General features: G+C 39.4%; 1 protein-coding gene across 1 annotated transcript in view; it reads right to left on the bottom strand.

The window, feature by feature from the left end:
* LOC150085258 (ubiquitin-like modifier-activating enzyme 6) overlaps positions 1 to 19,975 on the bottom strand; it is a 242,598-nt gene that overhangs the window by 107,457 nt on the left and 115,166 nt on the right. Inside the window, exon 10 of the mRNA XM_090374502.1 lies at positions 15,331 to 15,440. Within this exon, the coding sequence (XP_090230628.1) occupies positions 15,331 to 15,440 (110 nt within the window). The remainder of the gene's footprint in view (positions 1 to 15,330; positions 15,441 to 19,975) is intronic.

The raw sequence follows: 19,975 nt of genomic DNA, 5'->3' as shown, positions 1-19,975 counted from the left end.
GGAAGATGATTTTGTTTGTTTGTTTTAGGGTTTTATGGCGCATTAGCATCTAAGGCTATAATGCGCCAAGTCAATGAGGAAGATGAAAAGTTGGTTCTGTGTGTTTGAAGTTGGACAGTAAATGGCTATTGGCGGCACGTGTTCGGACTGTTTTGAAAGAGAGAGCAGGAATTATAGAAGCTAATTCAGAAGAACAGTGCCCATGGAAGTATCTGTAGAAGAGGCATGCAGCATAAACAGTGCGTTTATGAGAGTGAGTGGAGAGATTCTGTTAGAGATGAATCATTAATTAACCTAACTACTGCCCTCTTCTGAATGGAATCAAGAAGCCTGAGAGAGGTTTTGGGGGCACCACCCCAGATGTGGGAACAATATTCCATGGCAGGGCGGATTTGCGATTTATACAGAGTGAGCAGCTGTTTGGAAGAAAAGTAACGCCGAGAGCGAAAGAGAAAACCAAGTTTTTTAGATGCAGAGGAATCAATATTTGTAATGTGCTTGTGCCAAGAGAGATTAGAAGTCAGGGTAATGCCCGAAAGAGATATATCATTTTGCCTAGAAATCGGAGTGTCACTAAAGATAAGCATAGGAGCAGAAGAATCCTTTTTGCGAGATATAAGACAAGACTGAGTTTTAGAAGGGTTAAAATCAACTAAGCTCTCTTTGCCCCACTGGAGAATTACCTGAAGATCGGCATTTAAGGAATTGGTAGCAGATTTTCGAGAAGTTGAAGCTGATTGTGCAGGACAAGGTTTCTCAAAATGGAAAGTTGAATGCAATGTGCTATCATCGGCAAAACTATGGATAGGATTTCCAGTCAATGGAAGAAGGTCATTGATATACAAGAGAAAAATAGTGGGGGAAAGAACTGAACCTTGGGGGACACCGGCATTAGTGGAGAAGTTAGAAGACAGAGAGCCATCTACCATTACCCTCAGTGAGCGATCAGAGAGAAAACTGGATAACCAATTACTAAAAACAGTTGGCAAACCATAAGATGGAAGCTTGTTTAGAAGACCTTTATGACAAACACGATCAAAAGCCTTTGAGATGTCAAGAGCAACTACTTGTGTTTCACCGAACCTTTCCATTGAATTAGTCCATAAATGGGTAACATAAGCCAGAATATCACCAGTGGATCGACACTGACGGAATCCATACTGGTGATCGTTGATCAGACGGAAGGTTTCTAGGTAGTTTAAGAGTTGGCGGTTAATTGATCTCTCCATTACTTTAGAAAGAGTAGAAGTAATTGCAATGGGACAATAATTGGATGGGAGGGATTTGTCACCCTTTTTAGGAACTGGCTGGATATGAGCAAATTTCCAAGCAGAAGGAAAAACACCTTTGGATTAAGAAAGTGAAAAAAGGTGGCAAAGAATAGGAGTAAGTTCAGGAGCACAGGTTTTGAGAAGAGGTGGAGAAATACCATCAGGACCTGGTGCTTTCTTAGCATCAAGTTTCATCAAAATCCTTCTGATATCCTTTTGACGGAAGACCACAGGAGGCATTGAATGAAGCGTGTTGGGAATGGTGGGAGGTGTTTTACCAAGATCATTAATACATGAGCTGGAAGAAAAATGGGATGCTAGCAGGTCAGCTTTATCCTTGGCTGAAGTGACAACAGAACCATCTGGTTTGGACAGAGGTGGGAGCAAAAATGGGCAAAAGTTGCGGCCAATAGCTTTGGCAAGAGACCAGAATGCTCGGCTACCATTAGGGCAAGAAGTAAGTTTTCTACTCTTAGCCTGTTCAAACTCTAGTTTGGACTGATTAATAACTGCTTTACAATTGTTGCGAGCTTTGGTGTAGGCAGAAAATGAAACTGAAGAATTAGAAACAAGCCAATTACGATATGCAACATTCTTCTCTTGGACAGCCTTAGTACATTTATTGGAAAACCAAGGTTTAGATAAAGGACGAGATTTTAAAGTGGAGTGTGAGATAAAGGATTCCATTCCTGCAAGAATAATTTCACTGACACAATCTGAGCAAACGTTGACATCAGAAGTTTTGAAACAGTAATCTGACCAAGGAAAAGAAGAAAAGAAGTCTCGCAGGTCATCCCATTTTGCATTCTTGTAATGCCAAACAACACGAGGTTGGGAATAGCCATGAGATAAAGGTTCCATTGGAGAAGAGACAATAACCAAGTTGTGATCTGAAGTGCCTAAAGGACCTCTCACTTCGACCGTGTACTTCGAAGGGTTGTTTGTGAGAAAAAGATCAAGCGTACTGGCTGTATGATTAGGATTGTCCAGCATTCTTGTAGGTAAATGAACAATCTGTGCAAGGTCATTAGTAATTGCAAAAGCCTCAGCATCCCGACCTGCTGGGTCGGTGTGACTATAAAACGGAAGCCAGCTGGAGTCGTGAACATTAAAATCACCAAGGAAAATTACCTCACTGTTAGGAAAGTTGGACTGGAGAAAGTCAAGTTGCAACGAGAGGAAGTCAAAGAGCTCCAAGTGATTGGTGGAGTTGGGAGAAAGGTAGAGACAACAGATGAATTTGACACAATGAGGTAGAGAGATTTTAAGCCAGAGAAGATCAAAGAGAGGAGATTCCAAATTGCCAAGTCTCTGACAGGGAATATCAGAACAGACATATGCACAAGTACCACCTTTGAGGCGAAAGGAATCATACAGCGAATAATTTGGGCATCTGAGATGAGCAGTAGTTGAATCAACCAATAACTGAGATTCAGTCAGAAAAAGTACATGGGGTTTGGCAGACTGCAAGTGGAAATGGACATCGTTGAGATTAGAATTGAGACCACGTATATTTGTGAAATGAATTAGGAAGTCCTTGGGAGGTTTAGATCTTTTCGCAGATAAGCTTGCTCTATTAGTTTAACAATTCATGGTGTATTCAATAGTAAGAAAAAGTGGGTGGGACATACTGTGTGAAGTAATGAAATTTTTGGATATGGCGTACATGTGGTAAGAATATAACCAGATCCTTGACATAACGTGGCCTCGACAATGCTCCCCGCATACACACTACTCGGACTCCCTCCAGTCACTATCTGGCAGAGTAGAGGTAGCAAGATTATACACTAGCTGATCTGGAAGCCTTCTAGAGAGTTACCAATAGGTTCGGTCCGGTGTACTAACTAGCGGCCGGCCTGCGAACACCGTTTTAGAGCTGTACCCTTGAAATGTAAGGAATATTGGATCTCACCACGACGTTCATCATAACCTCAAAAGTCATCAATCATACTGCATGATGGAAGAGATAGGGAAGGGTTGACCGGAACTTAGCTCTAGAGACTAAACATGGGTTCCACCACTTCAAGCCTCCTGAGTACAGTGTATACCAGGAGTGGGCAACTTTTTTCGACAGTGGGCCGAATGAAATTTTCGCATCATGATGCAGGCCGGAATAGATTGAACGATTTAATAAAAAAAATCAGAACCTAAAAAATGTTATATTACTTGAATTACCAAATTATTAATGTATTTTTAAAAAAAATATCTGAATGTCCAATTATCATTGAAAATGCGGCATTCGGCATCAATTTTTCTTTTTTTTTTAATTGCTCATTTTATGGCCCAATATTATTTTTAATATTGGGCCATAATACAATAATATTATGCCCAATATTATTTTTTTCAATAAGAAGTCAAACCCAAAGGAACTTCGTTCGATCAATGTTACAATAATAATTAGGAAATAACTCTTTGACGCTGCATAGAATCACTTGGTTACTGTTGTACTGGCCACGATTCCCGATTGAACCGAATTAAGCCAAACGTTTACGGCGCGTGTAGTCAGGTATGGATTTTCTATATTTATGCATTTACCGAGGGGGCCGGATTCAACATCGTCGCGGGCCGGATGTGGCCCGCGGGCCGGCTGTGGCCCACCCCTGGTGTATACAGTATTCAAGGTGTGATCTGACCATTGCCTTATACAAGGGGTTAATCACCTCTATCGCTATTAGAAAAATTCCTGTATATCATTGATAAGACACCATGAGCTACTCTTGTAGACAGTCTGCACTGCTCAAAAAAACTTCATATCTGCCTGCACCATTACCCTCCAGGTCCTTTTTTAATACTCTACCACTGTCAGTGTGATACCACAGACTTGATACTTTACTCTGGAATTACTGCTTCCCATACGTAGTACTTTACATTTGTCAATGTTAAACTTCATTTGCCACCTCTCAGCCCATCTGCTCAACTTTTCTAGATCCTGTTGCAGCAGTGTACTGTCATTAGTGTTATCAACCCTGCGAACCTTCGTATCATCTGCAAACTTGGACATTAAGCCTGATATACCATCATCAATATCATTTATAAATACAGAAAACAACAATGGACCCAACGCTAAACCCCCAGGGACTCCACTAATAACATTAGACCATGAAGAGCAGTGTCCATTGATTACCACTCTCTCTGTCTTCTCATCCAAAGCAGCAATTTGCCTCCAATGCCACATTGCTCCAATTTGTGCAGCAGTCTTCCATGTGCAACAGTATCAAAGGCTCTTCTAAGATCCAAATATATGATATCAAAATTATTCTTTGCTTCCAGTTCCTTTGTGACTACATCATAGTATACAATTAAATTAGTCAGACAAGATTTCCCCTTAACAAACCCATGCTGTGTCCGAACTATAACTGAAGTCTTGTCTAGATGATCCTGCAATGCTTCTTTAACCAGTGTCTCTATTACTTTCCCTGGAACAGAAGTTAAACTAACAGGTCTGTAATTACCTGTGTCTCCCTTTGATTCTCCTTTGTGGATTGGGGTCACATTTGCACATCTCCAGTCCATGGGTACCTCCCCTGAGTCCAGGGAAGATCTCATAATTATGGCTAAGGGTTTGCTTCCTTTGTGGCCGCCTTTAATATAACTAGATAGATTCAATCCACCCCATGTGCCTTTCTTGTGTTTATCTTCAACAATTTCTCCTCCCCTTTACTCTCAGTTATTACAAGATTATCTAGCTTACTGCTAGAGTTGAATACATCTCTGGCATTTCTCTCCCTGAATCACTCCTCATGTGTAAATGTCGATGCAAAATATTCATTAGTTTGTTAGCTACCTGAGCAGGATCATCAACAGTTGAACCATCGATATCAAGTGGACCAATCTGATTCATCCCTTTCCTTCTAGAGTTTACATAAGTAAAGAACTCTTTGCTGTTTTTCTTTGCATCCTTTGCCAAAGATTTCTCGTAATCTGCCTTCGCCTGCCCAACCTCCTTTGTATCTTGGTTACAGACCAGCTTATATCTATCATAGGCGTCTGTGTCACATGTTAATTTATATGTATCCCATGCATTTTTCTTCTCTGTTACATGTCTAATTAGTTCATCTGACATCCATTTTGGCCCAAATCTCGAACAATATTTCTTTGTTCGTATGAAAAGTCTAGTAATTTCCAAGATTAATTTTTTGAATGCTTCCCATTTTGAATTTGCTGTTGGTAACGTCATCAGTTGGTTTCATCATCAGTTCAATTTAAATTCTGTACGGTTCCACCGTACAGAATTTAAATACTGTCTCAGAGCACTATAAAACCCTTCCCTTTACCCTTAATGGTAGTTACCTCTTTGAGTAAATCCCACTTCAGCACACTGTGATCACTGCCACATAGTGGTTCCTTTATCTGCAGATTCTTGATGCATGAAGAATCATTACTGATAATCAGATCAAGCGTATTACTCCCTCTAGTTGCCTCCCGAACATGCTGCTGTAGAAAACAATCATTCAATAAATCCACAAAAGCCTTGCTAGCGTGTGAGTGACCAATCCACAAATTCCAGTCAATATCCGGGATATTAAAATCCCCCATTATAAGACACACTAATTTACTGGCCCACTTTATTTCTCTGCACAATTGCTCATTATACTCATCAGATTCATTAGGCCTATACCACACACCTACTCTCATTTTTCCTTTTCAAATGCTCAAGTCACACATAATAGACTCAACATTGCATTGTCCACCGACATCAATTGGATTCACTCCTTAGATTTTATGTGTTTCTTAACTAACAGCATAACCCCTCCTCCCTTCCTGCCCTGTGTATCCTTTCTGTACACATTGTACTCCCTAAATTCCAGTTCTGCACTGCTTATGTCTGTGTGACACCATGTCTCTGATATTCCAACAATATCTGCCTTTGATGTCTTGACTAGTACTTCAATCTCATCGAATTCATTAACTATACTCCTAGCATTGGTGTACATGCACCTGTTTCTACTCTTAGCTAACACAGCCCATGTATTTACTTGTTCCATTATGACTCCCAGCAGTCCTGGAAATCCCCATTGCCTTGCTTTCCAGGCTGCTGCTCAATTGTATTTCAATAGAAGTAGTGCCAGAATCACTCCGCCAGCGGCTAATGTTAATCTATTAGTCCATGTATTCCCCCCAAGCTAGCAGTTTTCCGACCCACCTAACTCTTCCTCAATATCATTAGGAAATATTCTTGCACTCTTTCTATTTAAGTGTATCCCATCCCTGTAGAAGCAGACTCTTCTGTTAACAAGTACAGACCAGGCTGAAAAAAAATTCTACCCCTTGAACCTTGCACAATCTTTCCAGGGCCAAATTGATTGACAAGGCTCTCATCATGTACTCCCTCCTATCATGTCTGGGCAGAATTGCAGACACTTTCAAATTCAACCCTAACTCACGGCTTTTTTTCAGCATTGTCTTGTACTTGTTAAATAATTCTGCCGGTCTCCTACTCTTAATATCACCCTTTGTGCCCTTAAAGGATGATATCTGCCCTACAACTTCATCAACCTTTACCCTTGGAAGACATACCCTGGTCCTGTTCCATCTATCCTTTTTGCACAATATGTTTCCCATTTCCCTGACAATAGAGTCACCTACAACAACTAGTTCCTTTGGGACCAGCGCATTCTGCCTTAGGAGTTGCCGCTGTGTTGCGTGATGTTCAAGTGCAAGCTCTGGCATTGATGTAGGCAGCTGAGAGCTTGATGGGCTCCTTAATTTAAATCCTTCGAGGGCATCCACAATGTCTTTCAAGCTCTCATATAAGCCCATAACAATGCCGAGTTGGCGCCTGATTTCCTCGCACTTCTTACATCGCGCGCGCACACACAAAGACATTCCCCTTGGCAATATCATGTCCCATTCCTGATTGCTCAACAAACATCAAACAAGCAGTGCATTTCAACAGACTGTAATTCAGAGGACAACATCTCCCCCCACTCCCAGTTCTCCCCTGAGCCACAGCACTTCCACTAGTTTGAGCCTTTTGCTTTGCTGCTCTGCTCTTAGTCATGATTTATATTCAAGTTCAATTAAATTCCAATACAAAATATAACCCTAAACCTATATCCTAATGCAGTTATAACACTATATATATATGTATTTCGGTATTGAATATTATCTCCGAGTTACGTTATATGACTTTCTTATCCCCTGTCAACTTGTATGTATTAATTTATGATGTTACGTTTATAATAACTAGGTCGCTATATTTATTTAGTTAAAAAAGTACAATTCGATTGACAATGAAATTTAATAAGATTAATAAATTTTACTGATTAATTGATACTACTATACTCGCTATCTAGTTTTCTGTTAAATCTTACGCTAGCACACGTTGTATCATATAACGATACATCAATATCAAATAATTCAAATAGATCTATATCAAATACTTCATCCAAGGGTATCACAACTCTGATGGAAATAGACATAAGCGATTCTCATGTAAATCATGACTTTGTCACTTGTTAAGCCAGTGGCATATATTCAAAGGTCAATCTAGTTGCTAATCATAGCACAACTGGTAATTCTTTTTTTCCCAAACCTAAAGAGAGTACTAACCTCAAATTAAAACTTGGTCCACTGCTAGAGGAATCTGAGTCACAGAAGAAACAGGTGTTTGCCCTAGAGACAAATGTGAGGACCAGTAAGAGAGTAATGCCTCCTAAATTTTTGCTTTCAAATGTGCTATAGATCATTTTGTGTGATACAATTTACAAACCAAACTCATGACCTTTTATATGGCCTTAAGGTCATACTCGTGACCTTAAAAATGACATTTTATAGAGATAAATAGCTTAATTATACAGCGAAAATATCAACTTCTGAGATGTTGAGGATCCTGCTCAGGTGGCTAACAATCTAAACGAGTATTTTGCATCTACATTCACGCATGAGGAGTTATTCAGGAAGGAGAATGATGTAGGTAAAGTAAACATTGGCAGTGACTTGGATGATTTTGTAATAACTGAGAGGAAAGTGGAGGAGAGATTGTTGAGGATAAACATAAAAAAGGCACCTTGGGTGGATGGGATCTACCCAGTTATATTAAAGGAGGCAGCAAAGGAGGTAAGCAAACCCCTAGCCATAATTATGAGAGCTTCTTTGGACTCAGGGGAGGTACCCATAGACTGGAGATGTGCAAATGTAACCCCAATTCACAAAGGAGGATCAAAGGCTGACACAAGTAACTATAGACCTGTTAGTTTAACTTCTGTTCCAGGTAAATTAATGGAGGCACTGGTTAAAGAAGCACTGCAGGATCATCTAGACAAGAATTCAGTTATAGCTCAGACGCAGCATGGTTTTGTTAAGGGCAGGTCTTGCCTGACCAATTTGATTGGATACTATGATGTAGTCACAAAAGAACTGGATGCAGGGAATAACTTTGATATTATATATTTGGATCTTAGAAAGGCTTTTGATACTGTTGCACATGGAAGACTGCTGCACAAATTGGAGCAGTGTGGCATTGGAGGCAAATTGCTGCTATGGATAAGGGGATGGTTGAGTGGCAGAAGACAGAGAGTGGTAATCAATGGACACTGCTCAACGTGGACTAATGTTATTAGTGGAATTCCTCAGGGTTCAGTGTTGGGTCCGTTGTTGTTTTCGGTGTTTATGAATGATATTGATGATGGGATATCAAGTTTAATGTCCAAATTTGCAGATGATACAAAGGTTGGCAGGGTTGTTAAGGACACCACTGACGCTATGCTGCTACAACAGGATCTGGAAAGGTTGAACAGATGGGCTGAGAGGTGGCAAATGAAGTTTAACATTGACAAATGTAAAGTACTACATATGGGAAACAGTAACCCCAGAGCAACGTATCAACTCTGCGGTACTACACTGACAGTGGTGGAGAATGAAAAGGACCTGGGGGTAATTGTGCAGGCAGATATGAAGTTCTCTGAGCAGTGCAGACGAGCTGCAAGAGTAACTCATGGTGTCTTGTCAATGATATACAGGAATTTTTCTAGCAGGGATAAGGAGGTGATTATTCCCTTGTATAAGGCAATGGTTAGGCCACATCTTGAGTACTGTATACAGGTCTGGAGGCCTCATTTCAAGAAGGATGTAGAGCTGCTGGAATGGGTACAGAGAAGGGCAACAAGATTAGTGAATGGAACAAAGGGTTGCTCTTACGAAGAAAGGCTTAAGTTTTGCAAATTACAGAGTCTGGAGACTAGGCACCGGCGAGGTGATCTGATAGAGGTGTATAAGGCTTTGAATGGTTTGAGCATGCTCAATGCCAATGGGATTCTTCATCTTGCTCAGAATAATCACCTCAGAGGGCATAAATTCAAATTGAGGAAGGACGGATGTCGGATAGATGTGCGGAAATTTGCCTTTGGCCAGCGGGTGGTTGGTTGGTGGAACCGACTTCCATCACTTGTTGTTGAAGTTGATAGCCTAAACAAATTTAAGGCTCAACTGGACAGGTATTTCGAGCGAACGGAGGGGTGAAATGGGAGTGGTGTTTTTTTTTTTTTTTTTGGCTGATGCTGAATAAGCTTCCTTTCTTGCATCATATGCCTCGACTAATGCTAATACTAATGCTAAATTACCAAAATGTGTTATTGGGTTCACATTACGATATTTTAACGATACGATGGTGTCTCTGGAACTAATTAATATCGTAAAGCGGGGTACACTGTATTGTATAGCTAAGCATGTGGTTTGGAATGCGGTATTTATGAATGTTTAACATTCATTTTTTGCAATTAATGTTCATATTTTTGATTTTGTTGATACTTGAGACTTGGGGGAAAAAACTCGTAAATTGAGAACTGCCTATACTCAAGGTGTGGCCTGACCATTGCCTTATACAAGGGGATAATCACCTCCTTATCCCTGCTAGAAAAATTCCTATATATCATTGACAAGACACCATAAGCTATATACGTCAGACAAAAGTGAATGTAATGTTACCCGTTGATGATATGCATTTGTTTTTGTTATCCAAAGCTCACTGGCTGCAGCTCTTATGAGAAAATTAATGGCAGGCAGCTCTCCATTTGTTGCAAAAACATATACAGGTTGCATGTAGCTGCTCAGAGTTCCAAAGTCAAATTATGTAGGTGTTTCAAGGTATGTTTGTTCCTGCCAGTCAGTATTTTGTTATGATCATCTAGATGTTAGCATTAGCATTAGCATTAGTAGAGGCATTTGATGCAAGAAAGCAAGCTTATGCAGCATCAGCCAAAAAAAAAACAAAAAAAAAACCCACTTCCACTTCACCCCTCTGTTCGTTCAAAATACCTGTCCAGCTGAGCCTTAAACTTATTTAGGCTATCGACCTCCACCACAAGGGATGGAAGTCTGTTCCACCAACCAACCACCCGCTGGCTAAAGGCAAATTTCCGCACGTCTATCCTACATCTGTCTTTCCTCAATTTGAATTTATGCCCTCTCAGGTGATTTTTCTGAGCTAGAGGAAGAATCCCATCAGCATTGAGCATGCTTAAACCATTCAAGGCTTTATACACCTCTATCAGATCACCTCGCTGGTGCCTAGTCTCCAGACACTGTAATTTGCAAAACTTAAGCCTTTCTTCGTAAGAGCACCCCTTTGTTCCATTCACTAATCTTGTTGCCCTTCTCTGTACTCGTTCCAGCAGCTCTACATCCTTCTTGAAATGAGGCCTCCAGACCTGTATACAGTACTCTAGGTGTGGCCTGACCATTGCCTTATACAATGGAATAATCACCTCCTTATCCCTGCTGGAAAAATTCCTGTATATCATTGACAATACTCCATGAGCTACTCTTGCCGCCCGTCTGCAATGCTCAGAGAACTTCATATCTGCCTGCACAACCACCCCCAAGTCCCTTTCATTCTCTACCACTGTCAGTGTAGTACCACAGAGTTGATACGTTGCTCTGGGGTTGCTGTTTCCCGTGTGTAGTACTTTACATTTGTCAATGTTAAACTTCATTTGCCACCTCTCAGCCCATCTGCTCAACCTTTCCAGATCCTGTTTGCAGCAGCATAGTGTCAGTAGTGTCCTTGACAACCATGCCAACCTTTGTATCATCTGCAAACTTGGACATTAACCTTGATATACCATCATCAATATCATTTATAAATACAGAAAACAATAATGGACCCAACACTGAGCCCTGAGGGACTCCACTAATAATATTAGTCCACGATGAGCAGTGTCCATTGATTACCACTCTCTGTCTTCTCCCCCTCGACCACCCCTTTATCCATAGCAGCAATTTGCCTCCAATGTCACACTGCTCCAATTTGTGTAGCAGTCTTCCATGTGCAACAGTCTCAAAAGCCTTTCTAAGATCCAAGTATATAATATCAAAGTTATTCCCTGCATCCAGTTCTTTTGTGACTGCATCATAGTATCCAATCAAGTTGGTCAGGCAAGACTTCCCCTTAACAAAACCATACCGTGTCTGAGCTATAACTGAAGTCTTGTCTAAATGATCCTGCAGTGCTTCTTTAACCAGTGCCTCCATTAATTTTCCTGGAACAGAAGTTAAGCTCACAGGTCTATAATTACTTGTGTCAGCCTTTGATCCTCCTTTGTGAATTGGGGTCACATTTGCACATTTCCAGTCTATGGGTACCTCCCCTGAGTCCAAGGAAGCTCTCATAATTATGGCTAAGGGTTTGCTTACTTCCTTTGCTGCCTCCTTTAATATAACTGGATAGATCCCATCCACCCTGGGTGCCTTTCTTGTGTTTATCTTCAACAGTTTCTCCTCCACTTTACTCCCAGTTATTTCAAGATTCTGTAGCTTACTGCTAGAGTTGAATACACCTCTGGCATTCCCCTTGCTGAATAACTCCTCATGTGTGAATGTCGATGCAAAATATTCATTTAGTTTGTTAGCTACCCGAGCAGGATCATCAACAGTTGACCCATCAATATCAAGTGGACCAATCTGATTCATCCCCTTCCTTCTAGAGTTTACATAAGTAAAGAACTCTTTGCTGTTTTTCTTTGCATCCCTTGCCAAGGATTTCTCGTAATCTGCCTTCGCCTGCCTAACCTCCTTTGTAACTTGGTTGCATATCAACTTGTATCTATCATAGGCTTCTGTGTCATGTGTTAATTTGTAAGTATCCCATGCATTTTTCTTCTCTGCCATATGCCTCATTAGTTCATCTGACATCCATTTTGGCCTAAACCTTGAACAATATTTCTTATTTGGTATGTAAAGCCTAGTAGCTTCCAAGATAAGTTCTTTGAATGCTTCCCATTTTGAATTTGCTGTTGGTAACATCATCAGTTGGTCCCACTGTATAGAATTTAAATACTGTCTCAGTCCATCGTAGTCGCCTTTACGGAAGCAATAACCCTTCCCTTTACCCCTAATGGTAGTTACCTCTTTGAGTAAATCTTTGAGAACTCTTTGCTGTTTTTCTTTGCACCCCTTGCCAAGGATTTCTCGTAATCTGCCTTCGCCTGCCTAACCTCCTTTGTAACTTGGTTGCATATCAACTTGTATCTATCATAGGCTTCTGTGACATGTGTTAATTTGTAAGTATCCCATGCATTTTTCTTCTCTGCCATATGCCTCATTAGTTCATCTGACATCCATTTTGGCCTAAACCTTGAACAATATTTCTTATTTGGTATGTAAAGCCTAGTAGCTTCCAAGATAAGTTCTTTGAATGCTTCCCATTTTGAATTTGCTGTTGGTAACATCATCAGTTGGTCCCACTGTATAGAATTTAAATACTGTCTCAGTCCATCGTAGTCGCCTTTACGGAAGCAATAACCCTTCCCTTTACCCCTAATGGTAGTTACCTCTTTGAGTAAATCCCACTTCAGCACACTGTGATCACTGCCACCTAGTGGTTCAATTTATCTGCAGATTCTTAATGCATGAAGAATCACTGCTGATAATCAAATCAAGAGTATTACTCCCTCTAGTTGCCTCCCGAACATGATGATGTAGAAAACAATCATCCAATAAATCCACAAAAGCCCTGCTAGTGTGTGAGTAACCAGCTCCCAAATTCCAGTCAATATCTGGGAAATTAAAATCTCCCATTATAAGACTCTCTGATTTACTGGCCCACTCTATTTCCCTGTACAGTTCCTTATTATACTCATCAGAGTCATTAGGCCTATAGCACACTCCTACTCTCAATTTTGATCTCCCAATGCTTATGTCACACCAAACTGACTCAACACTGCACTGTCCGGCGATGTCGACTGGCTTCACTTCCTTGGTTTTTATGTGTTTCTTAACTAATAGCATAACCCCTCTCCCCTTCCTATCCTGTCTATCCTTTCTGTAGACGTTGTACTCCCCAAATTGCAGTTCTGCATCCCTTATATCTGTGTGACACCACGTCTCTGATAACCCAACAATATCTGCCTTTGATGTTTTGAGCAATACCTCAAATTCATCTACTAAACTCCTAGCATTGGTGTACACGCAAGTATACCTGCACCTGTTTCTATTCTTAGCTACCCTAACACAACCCATGTGTTTACTTGTACCGCAATGGCTCACAGCAGGCTCTGAAATACCATGCATCTTGTTTTTCAGGCTTCTGCTCATTCTAATAGAAGCAGTGCAAGAATCTCTTTCACTGCTTTCTTGAGTTTCTTGAGTTTAGTGTCCTCTGAACTTCCATTTTTCAGCACATTGCTATCTATCCATTTGGGAATGTTTAATTCCTAAGCATAAGCATGCACAGATATTTTCCCTGCATGACATTTATCGTTATCATCAAACTCTAATTAGCTTTTTCTGTGTGCGCTTCATTTGGCAAATGCGTCTGAAATGAATTCCAGGCTAACTACTGATCACTTTTATAGACCAAAATATTTATATTCTCCATAATCACCCACAATATCATGCAATTGGAGGATGTTCCATGACTTTTGGAAGGGAAGGATAGTGATGGAAGTTAATTAAATATGCTATTTTATTATTACAGAGGGTTCCCGGTATTCGATTAACCGAGTCTCCACAGTTATGAGGATGCAAAGTTATGAGATTACGATAAGAAGAATGTAATGAAAATAATGTGGACGATTTTTGGAAAAGTTTTTAATATTCTGCACAGTATAAAAATGATTGGAGAAGCTTGGAAAGAAATTTTGTGTAGATTAATGAATAGCTCATGGAAAAAATTATACCCTGATTACTTTTGTGAATATGAAGAATGCAATTAACCGAGTTACAAAATGAAATTGTTGGTTGGTTGTTGGGTTTTAGGAGTATTGGCAACTAAGGCCATGTTGCTTGCTGCATATTGTCTGCAAATTGCATGTGTTCTGAGGGCGATTTTCTGTCTAGCAAGGACGAAAAACCCAAGTTTCTGGGAGGAAAAAACCATGCTACCCTCACCTGAGACCGACTAACTCAGCCACATTGTGAAAAAGACCCATAAAATTGTGTCTTGAAAAAGATGCAGGATTCCACAAAGTTAATGATTGGAATATTACACAATTGCTTGAATCAAGTGCAAAGCCACTTACAAATGAGGAGCTAGCAGAATTAGACCAACTACCCACAGAAGAAGAGGAAGTCGAAAATGATGATCACCACAGGTTAAAGATTTGAAAATTAAGAATTAAAGGAATCTTCATGACTATACAGGAAAAGTTAAGCGCAAAGTTAAAGACATAATTGAATGCCAAGACAATTTTATCTGAAAAAAATATGGCAAAAAAAAAAAAAAAAAAAAAAAAAAAGTGTAACTTCAATAAACTTTTTTTTTTACTTAATCTTACATTGTTCAACATATAATAAAAAATGTCTAATAAAATAATTCCCATTTTTCGGTTCTTTTTTGTTTTTTTTTTTACTATGTACAAGTACATAATACACATTACGAAAATTAGTCCCCGTTTTTAAGTGGAATTTTCTGGAACCAATTATCCTTGGATAACGAGGACCGCCTGTATATCTATAAAAATTGATTATATCAAACACTTATGAATGAAATCCCCAAATCCCTATAATATCACTGTGTCAACTTATGGCATTTCAAGTTATGCCACCTTTTCTAGGAATGTAACCTGCTGTAAGGATGAGGACTGCCTGTAACCTACATACAAAAACAGAGAATAATACTTACAAAATTCAAATTAACTGTTTGTTTCATTGGTTTACAAACTCCACCTCTGAGATAAGCACCATATTTTTCACTGCTAGTATCACAAATAGCAAATTTTGAAGGTGACAACACTAAAGTGAAAGAAGGACAAAAGCCAAGTAAATAAATAAATAAAAAAAGACAATTCACAAACCAAACATAGATATATTAACTATTATGCAGATTCCTATAAATTAAGTTAAAACTACATAATTTATCACAATCAAATCAAAAAATAAAAATGACACTACACATATTATTAATATTGTTAAAGATTAGGAAAAAAGTACTTAAAGTTATCCAACATCATGTATCTGTTTCGTTTTTATTCTTCAGCACACCACACTTACAAATGGAAAACTTCTACACTCGTATTTCATGAAACAAACTGATAGTCATATAGATATATATATATACATAGCCGTTGATTTTTGTAAAAAAATTCATACAACTTATATGCAACAATATTTCATGGTAGGGCGAATGTGCAATTTGTACAGAGTGAACAGCTGTTTGGAAGAAAAGTAACACCGAGAACGAAAGAGAAAACCAAGTTTTTTAGGTGCAGAGTAAGCAATATTTGTAATGTGCTTGTGCCAAGAGAGAGAGAGATTAGAAGCCTATTCCATCAGAATTGTACTTGTTTATTGCCGACCGGGCTAGCCGAGTGGGTAAAGTACCTGCCCGGCAACCCAAAGGTCGCGGGTTCGATTCCCGCCTCGGGCTTGGATCAAAGTACTGCAAAAACCTTGGGAGGTGCAATATGGCCACAGAAGCCAATGCGCCAACAACTACCAAATAAAAAAAAAAAAAAAAAAAAAACTTGTTTATTACATATTATATTGTTTCTTGTTTCTTCTAAATTAATATTTATTGCATGTCATGGTGCAATGGCAAAATTATATGAAATGAAATGTAAGAAATCATATTTTAAAGTTATTTGCTTCATTTGTATGTTTTCTAAAGCATTTTAATCTCCATGCCTTTCAAAACATGCAAAACCACAAGGTAGGATTTAAAAGTTCCGGACTGAATAATTTATATAAACAAACATAATAAGTAAAAATAATTACATATCAAAATTTTGAAATTTTTAATACATAACTGAAAACAAAAATTATTAAAATAATAAAATTAAAATCAAAACTGAAAATATAACTGAATTTTTTTCAAAATTTCAAAAGTTTTTTTTTTTTTTTTTTATTAAAATCCCAAACACGAGAGATATTAGAACCTAAAGTACTTACAGACTGTAATTTTCAGGAAATACGTATGAAGGAAGGTTGTTCCAAAAAATGGCAGTTGAATGAATAAATGAGGAAGATGAAAAGTTGGTTCTGTGAGTTTGAAGTTGGATGGTAAATGGATGTTGGCTGGATGCATTCGGACTGTTGGACAGTAAATAGACTGGTCGCGTAGGACAGTAAATGGATGTTGGCTGGTCGCACATGTTCGGACTGTTTTGAAAGAGAAAGCGGAAATAATAGAAGCAAATTCAGAAGAACAGTGCCTATGAAGTATCTGTAGAAAGTCATGCAGCAGAAACAGCACGTCTATGAGACAGAGACTGTAAACTCTGTTACAAATGAGTCATTAATTAACCTAACTGCCCTCTTCTGAATGGAATCTAGAACCGGAGAGTGGTTTTGGGGGCACTGCTCCAGATGTGGGAACAATATTTCAAGGTAGTGCAGATTTGTGATTTGTACAGAGTGAACAGCTGTCTGGAAGAAAAGTAACGCTGAGAGCTAAAGAGAAAACCAAGATTTTTTTAATTGCAGAGGAAGCAATATTTGTAATGTGCTTGTGCCAAGAGAGAGATTAGAAGTCAGGGTAATCCCCAAAAGAGATATATCATTTTGCCTAGAAATCGGAGTGTCACTTGTCTTTGCCCCACTGGAGAATTAACTGAAGATCGGCATTTAAAGAATTGGTAGTGGATATTTGAGAAGTTGAAGCTGATTGAGCAGGGCAAGGTTTCTCAAAATGGAAAGTGGAATGCAATGTGCTATCATCGGCAAAACTATGGATAGGATTTCCAGTCAATGGAAGAAGGATATTAATATACAAGAGGAGTTAGTTAGTTATTTGGTTTTTAGGAGCATTAGCAACTAAGGCCATATTGCTCCGGGATATGCGGTGGTCATTCCCTGACCTTTCCACATCCTCCGTATTTGGTGGTGACGGGCTCGAACCCCGGTCTATTCAAGAAGCGTGTGCTATGCACTGCTGCTCCTTCCCACCTGGCTACGCAGGCACCATACAAGAGGAAAAGAGTGGGGAAAAGAACTGAACCTTGGGGGAAACCAGCATTAGTGGAGAAGTTAGAAGACAGAGAGCCATCTACCATCATCCTCAGTGAGCAATCAGAGAGAAAACTGAATAATCAATTACAAAAAACAGTTGGCAAACCATAAGATGAAACCTTGTTTAGAAGACCTTTATGCCAAACATGTTTGAAAGCCTTTGAGATGTGAAGAGCAACTGCTTGTGTTTCACCGAACTTTTCCACTGAATTTTTCCATAAATGGGTAATATAAGCTAGAATATCACCAGTGGATCAACAATGATGGAATCCATACTGGCGATTGTTGATCAGACGGAAGGTTTCTAGGTAGTTTAGGAGTTGGAGGTTAATTGATTTCTCCATTACTTTAGAAAGAGTAGAAGTAATTGCAATGGGATGATAATTGGAGGGAGGGATTTGTCACACTGTTTGGGAACTGGCTGGATATGAGCAAATTTCCAAGCAGAAGAAAAACACCTTTGGAATAAGAAAGTGAAAAAAGGTGGAAAAGAACAGGAGTAAGTTCAGGAGCGCAGGTTTTGAGAACAAGTGGAGAAATACCATCAGGACTTGAAGCTTTCTTAGCATCAAGATTCGTCAAAATCCCTCTGACATCCTTTTGATGGAAGGCCACAGGAGACATTGAATGGAGCATGTGGGAAATGGTGGGTGGTGTTTTACCAAGATCATTAATACACGAGTTGGAATAAAAATGGGATGCTAGAAGGTCAGCTTTATCCTTGGCTCAAGTGACAATGGAACCACCTGGTTTTGACAGAGGTGGGAGTAGAGATGGGCAAAAGTTGCGGCCAATAGCTTTGGCAAGAGACCAAAATGCTTGGCTATCATTAGGGCAAGAAGCAAGTTTTCTACTCTTAGCCTGTTCAAAATATAGATTGGACTGATTAATAACTGATTTACAAAACTTGTGAGCTTTGGTGTAGGCAGAAAATGAAACTGAAGAATTGGAAACAAGCCAATTACAATATGCAACGTTCTTCTCTTGAACAGCTTTAGCACATTTATTGGAAAACCAATGTTTAGATAAAGGACAAGATTTTAAAGTGGAGTGTGGGATAAAAGATTCCATTCCTACAAGAATAATTTCACTGACACAATCTGAGCAAATGTTGACATCAGAAGTTTGAAACAGTAGTCCAACCAAGGAAAAAAAATCTGGCAGGTCATCCCATTTTGTATTCTTGTAATGCCAAACAATACGATGTTGTGAATAGCCATGAGATAAAGGCTCCATTGGAGAAGAGGCTATCATCAAATTGTGATCTGAGGTGCCTAAAGAACAACTCACTTCGACTGTGTACTTAGCAGGGTTGTTTGTGAGAAAAAGATCAAGCGTGTTGGCTGTATGGTTGGGATTATCTGCTATTTCTTGTAGGTAATTGAACAATCTGTGTGAGGTCATTAGTAATTGCAAAAGCCTCAGCATTTCAATCAGCTGGGTCGGTGTGACTAGAAAACAGAAGCCAGCTGGAGTTGTGAACATTAAAAACATTAAAATCACCAAGGAAAATTACCTCACTCTTAGGAAAGTTGGACTGGAGATAGTGAAGTTGCAAAGAGAGGAAGTCAAAGAGCTCCAAGTGATTAGTGGAGTTGGGAGAACGGTAGAGACAACAGAAATGACACAATGGAGTAGAGAGATTTTAAGCCAGAGAAGATTGAAAAGAGGAGATTCCAAATTAAAAAGTCTCTGACAGGGAATATCGGAACAGACATATGCACAAGTTCCACCTTTGAGGCGAAACGAATCATATGGGAAATAGTTTGGGCAACTGAGATGAGTAGTAGTTGAATCAACCGGTAACTGAGATTCTGTCAGAAAAAGTACATGGGGTTTGGTAGACTGCAAAGTGTAAATGGACATTATTGAGATTAGAATTGAGACCGCGTATATTTGTGAAACGAACTAGGAAGTGTCTGGGAGGTTTAGATCTTTTTGCAGATAAGCTTACTCTATTAGTTTGACAATTCATGGTGTATTCAATGCTGTATGAAATAATGAAATTTTTGGATGGCGTACACACATGGTATGAATATAACCAGATCCTTCACTTGACATGGCCTGGACAATTCCCCCCCCATACACACTACTCAGACTCCCTCCAGTCACTATCTGGCAGAGTAGAGGTACCAAGATTATGCACCAGCTGATCCGGAAGCCACCTAATAGTTATCAATAGGTTTGGTCCAGTGTACTAACTAGTGGCTGGCCTGCGAACACCGTTTTAGAGCTGTACCCTCGAAACGTAAGGAAGAGTGGATCTCGCCATGATGTTCATCATAACCTTAAAAGTCATCAGTCATACTGCATGATGGAAG

This window comes from Mastigoproctus giganteus, chromosome 5 (assembly GCF_048544385.1).
Source record: "Mastigoproctus giganteus isolate SK-2022 chromosome 5, ASM4854438v1, whole genome shotgun sequence".
NCBI classification, from domain to species: Eukaryota; Metazoa; Arthropoda; class Arachnida; order Uropygi; family Thelyphonidae; genus Mastigoproctus; species Mastigoproctus giganteus.
This window is presented reverse-complemented; position numbering and strand designations above follow the sequence as displayed.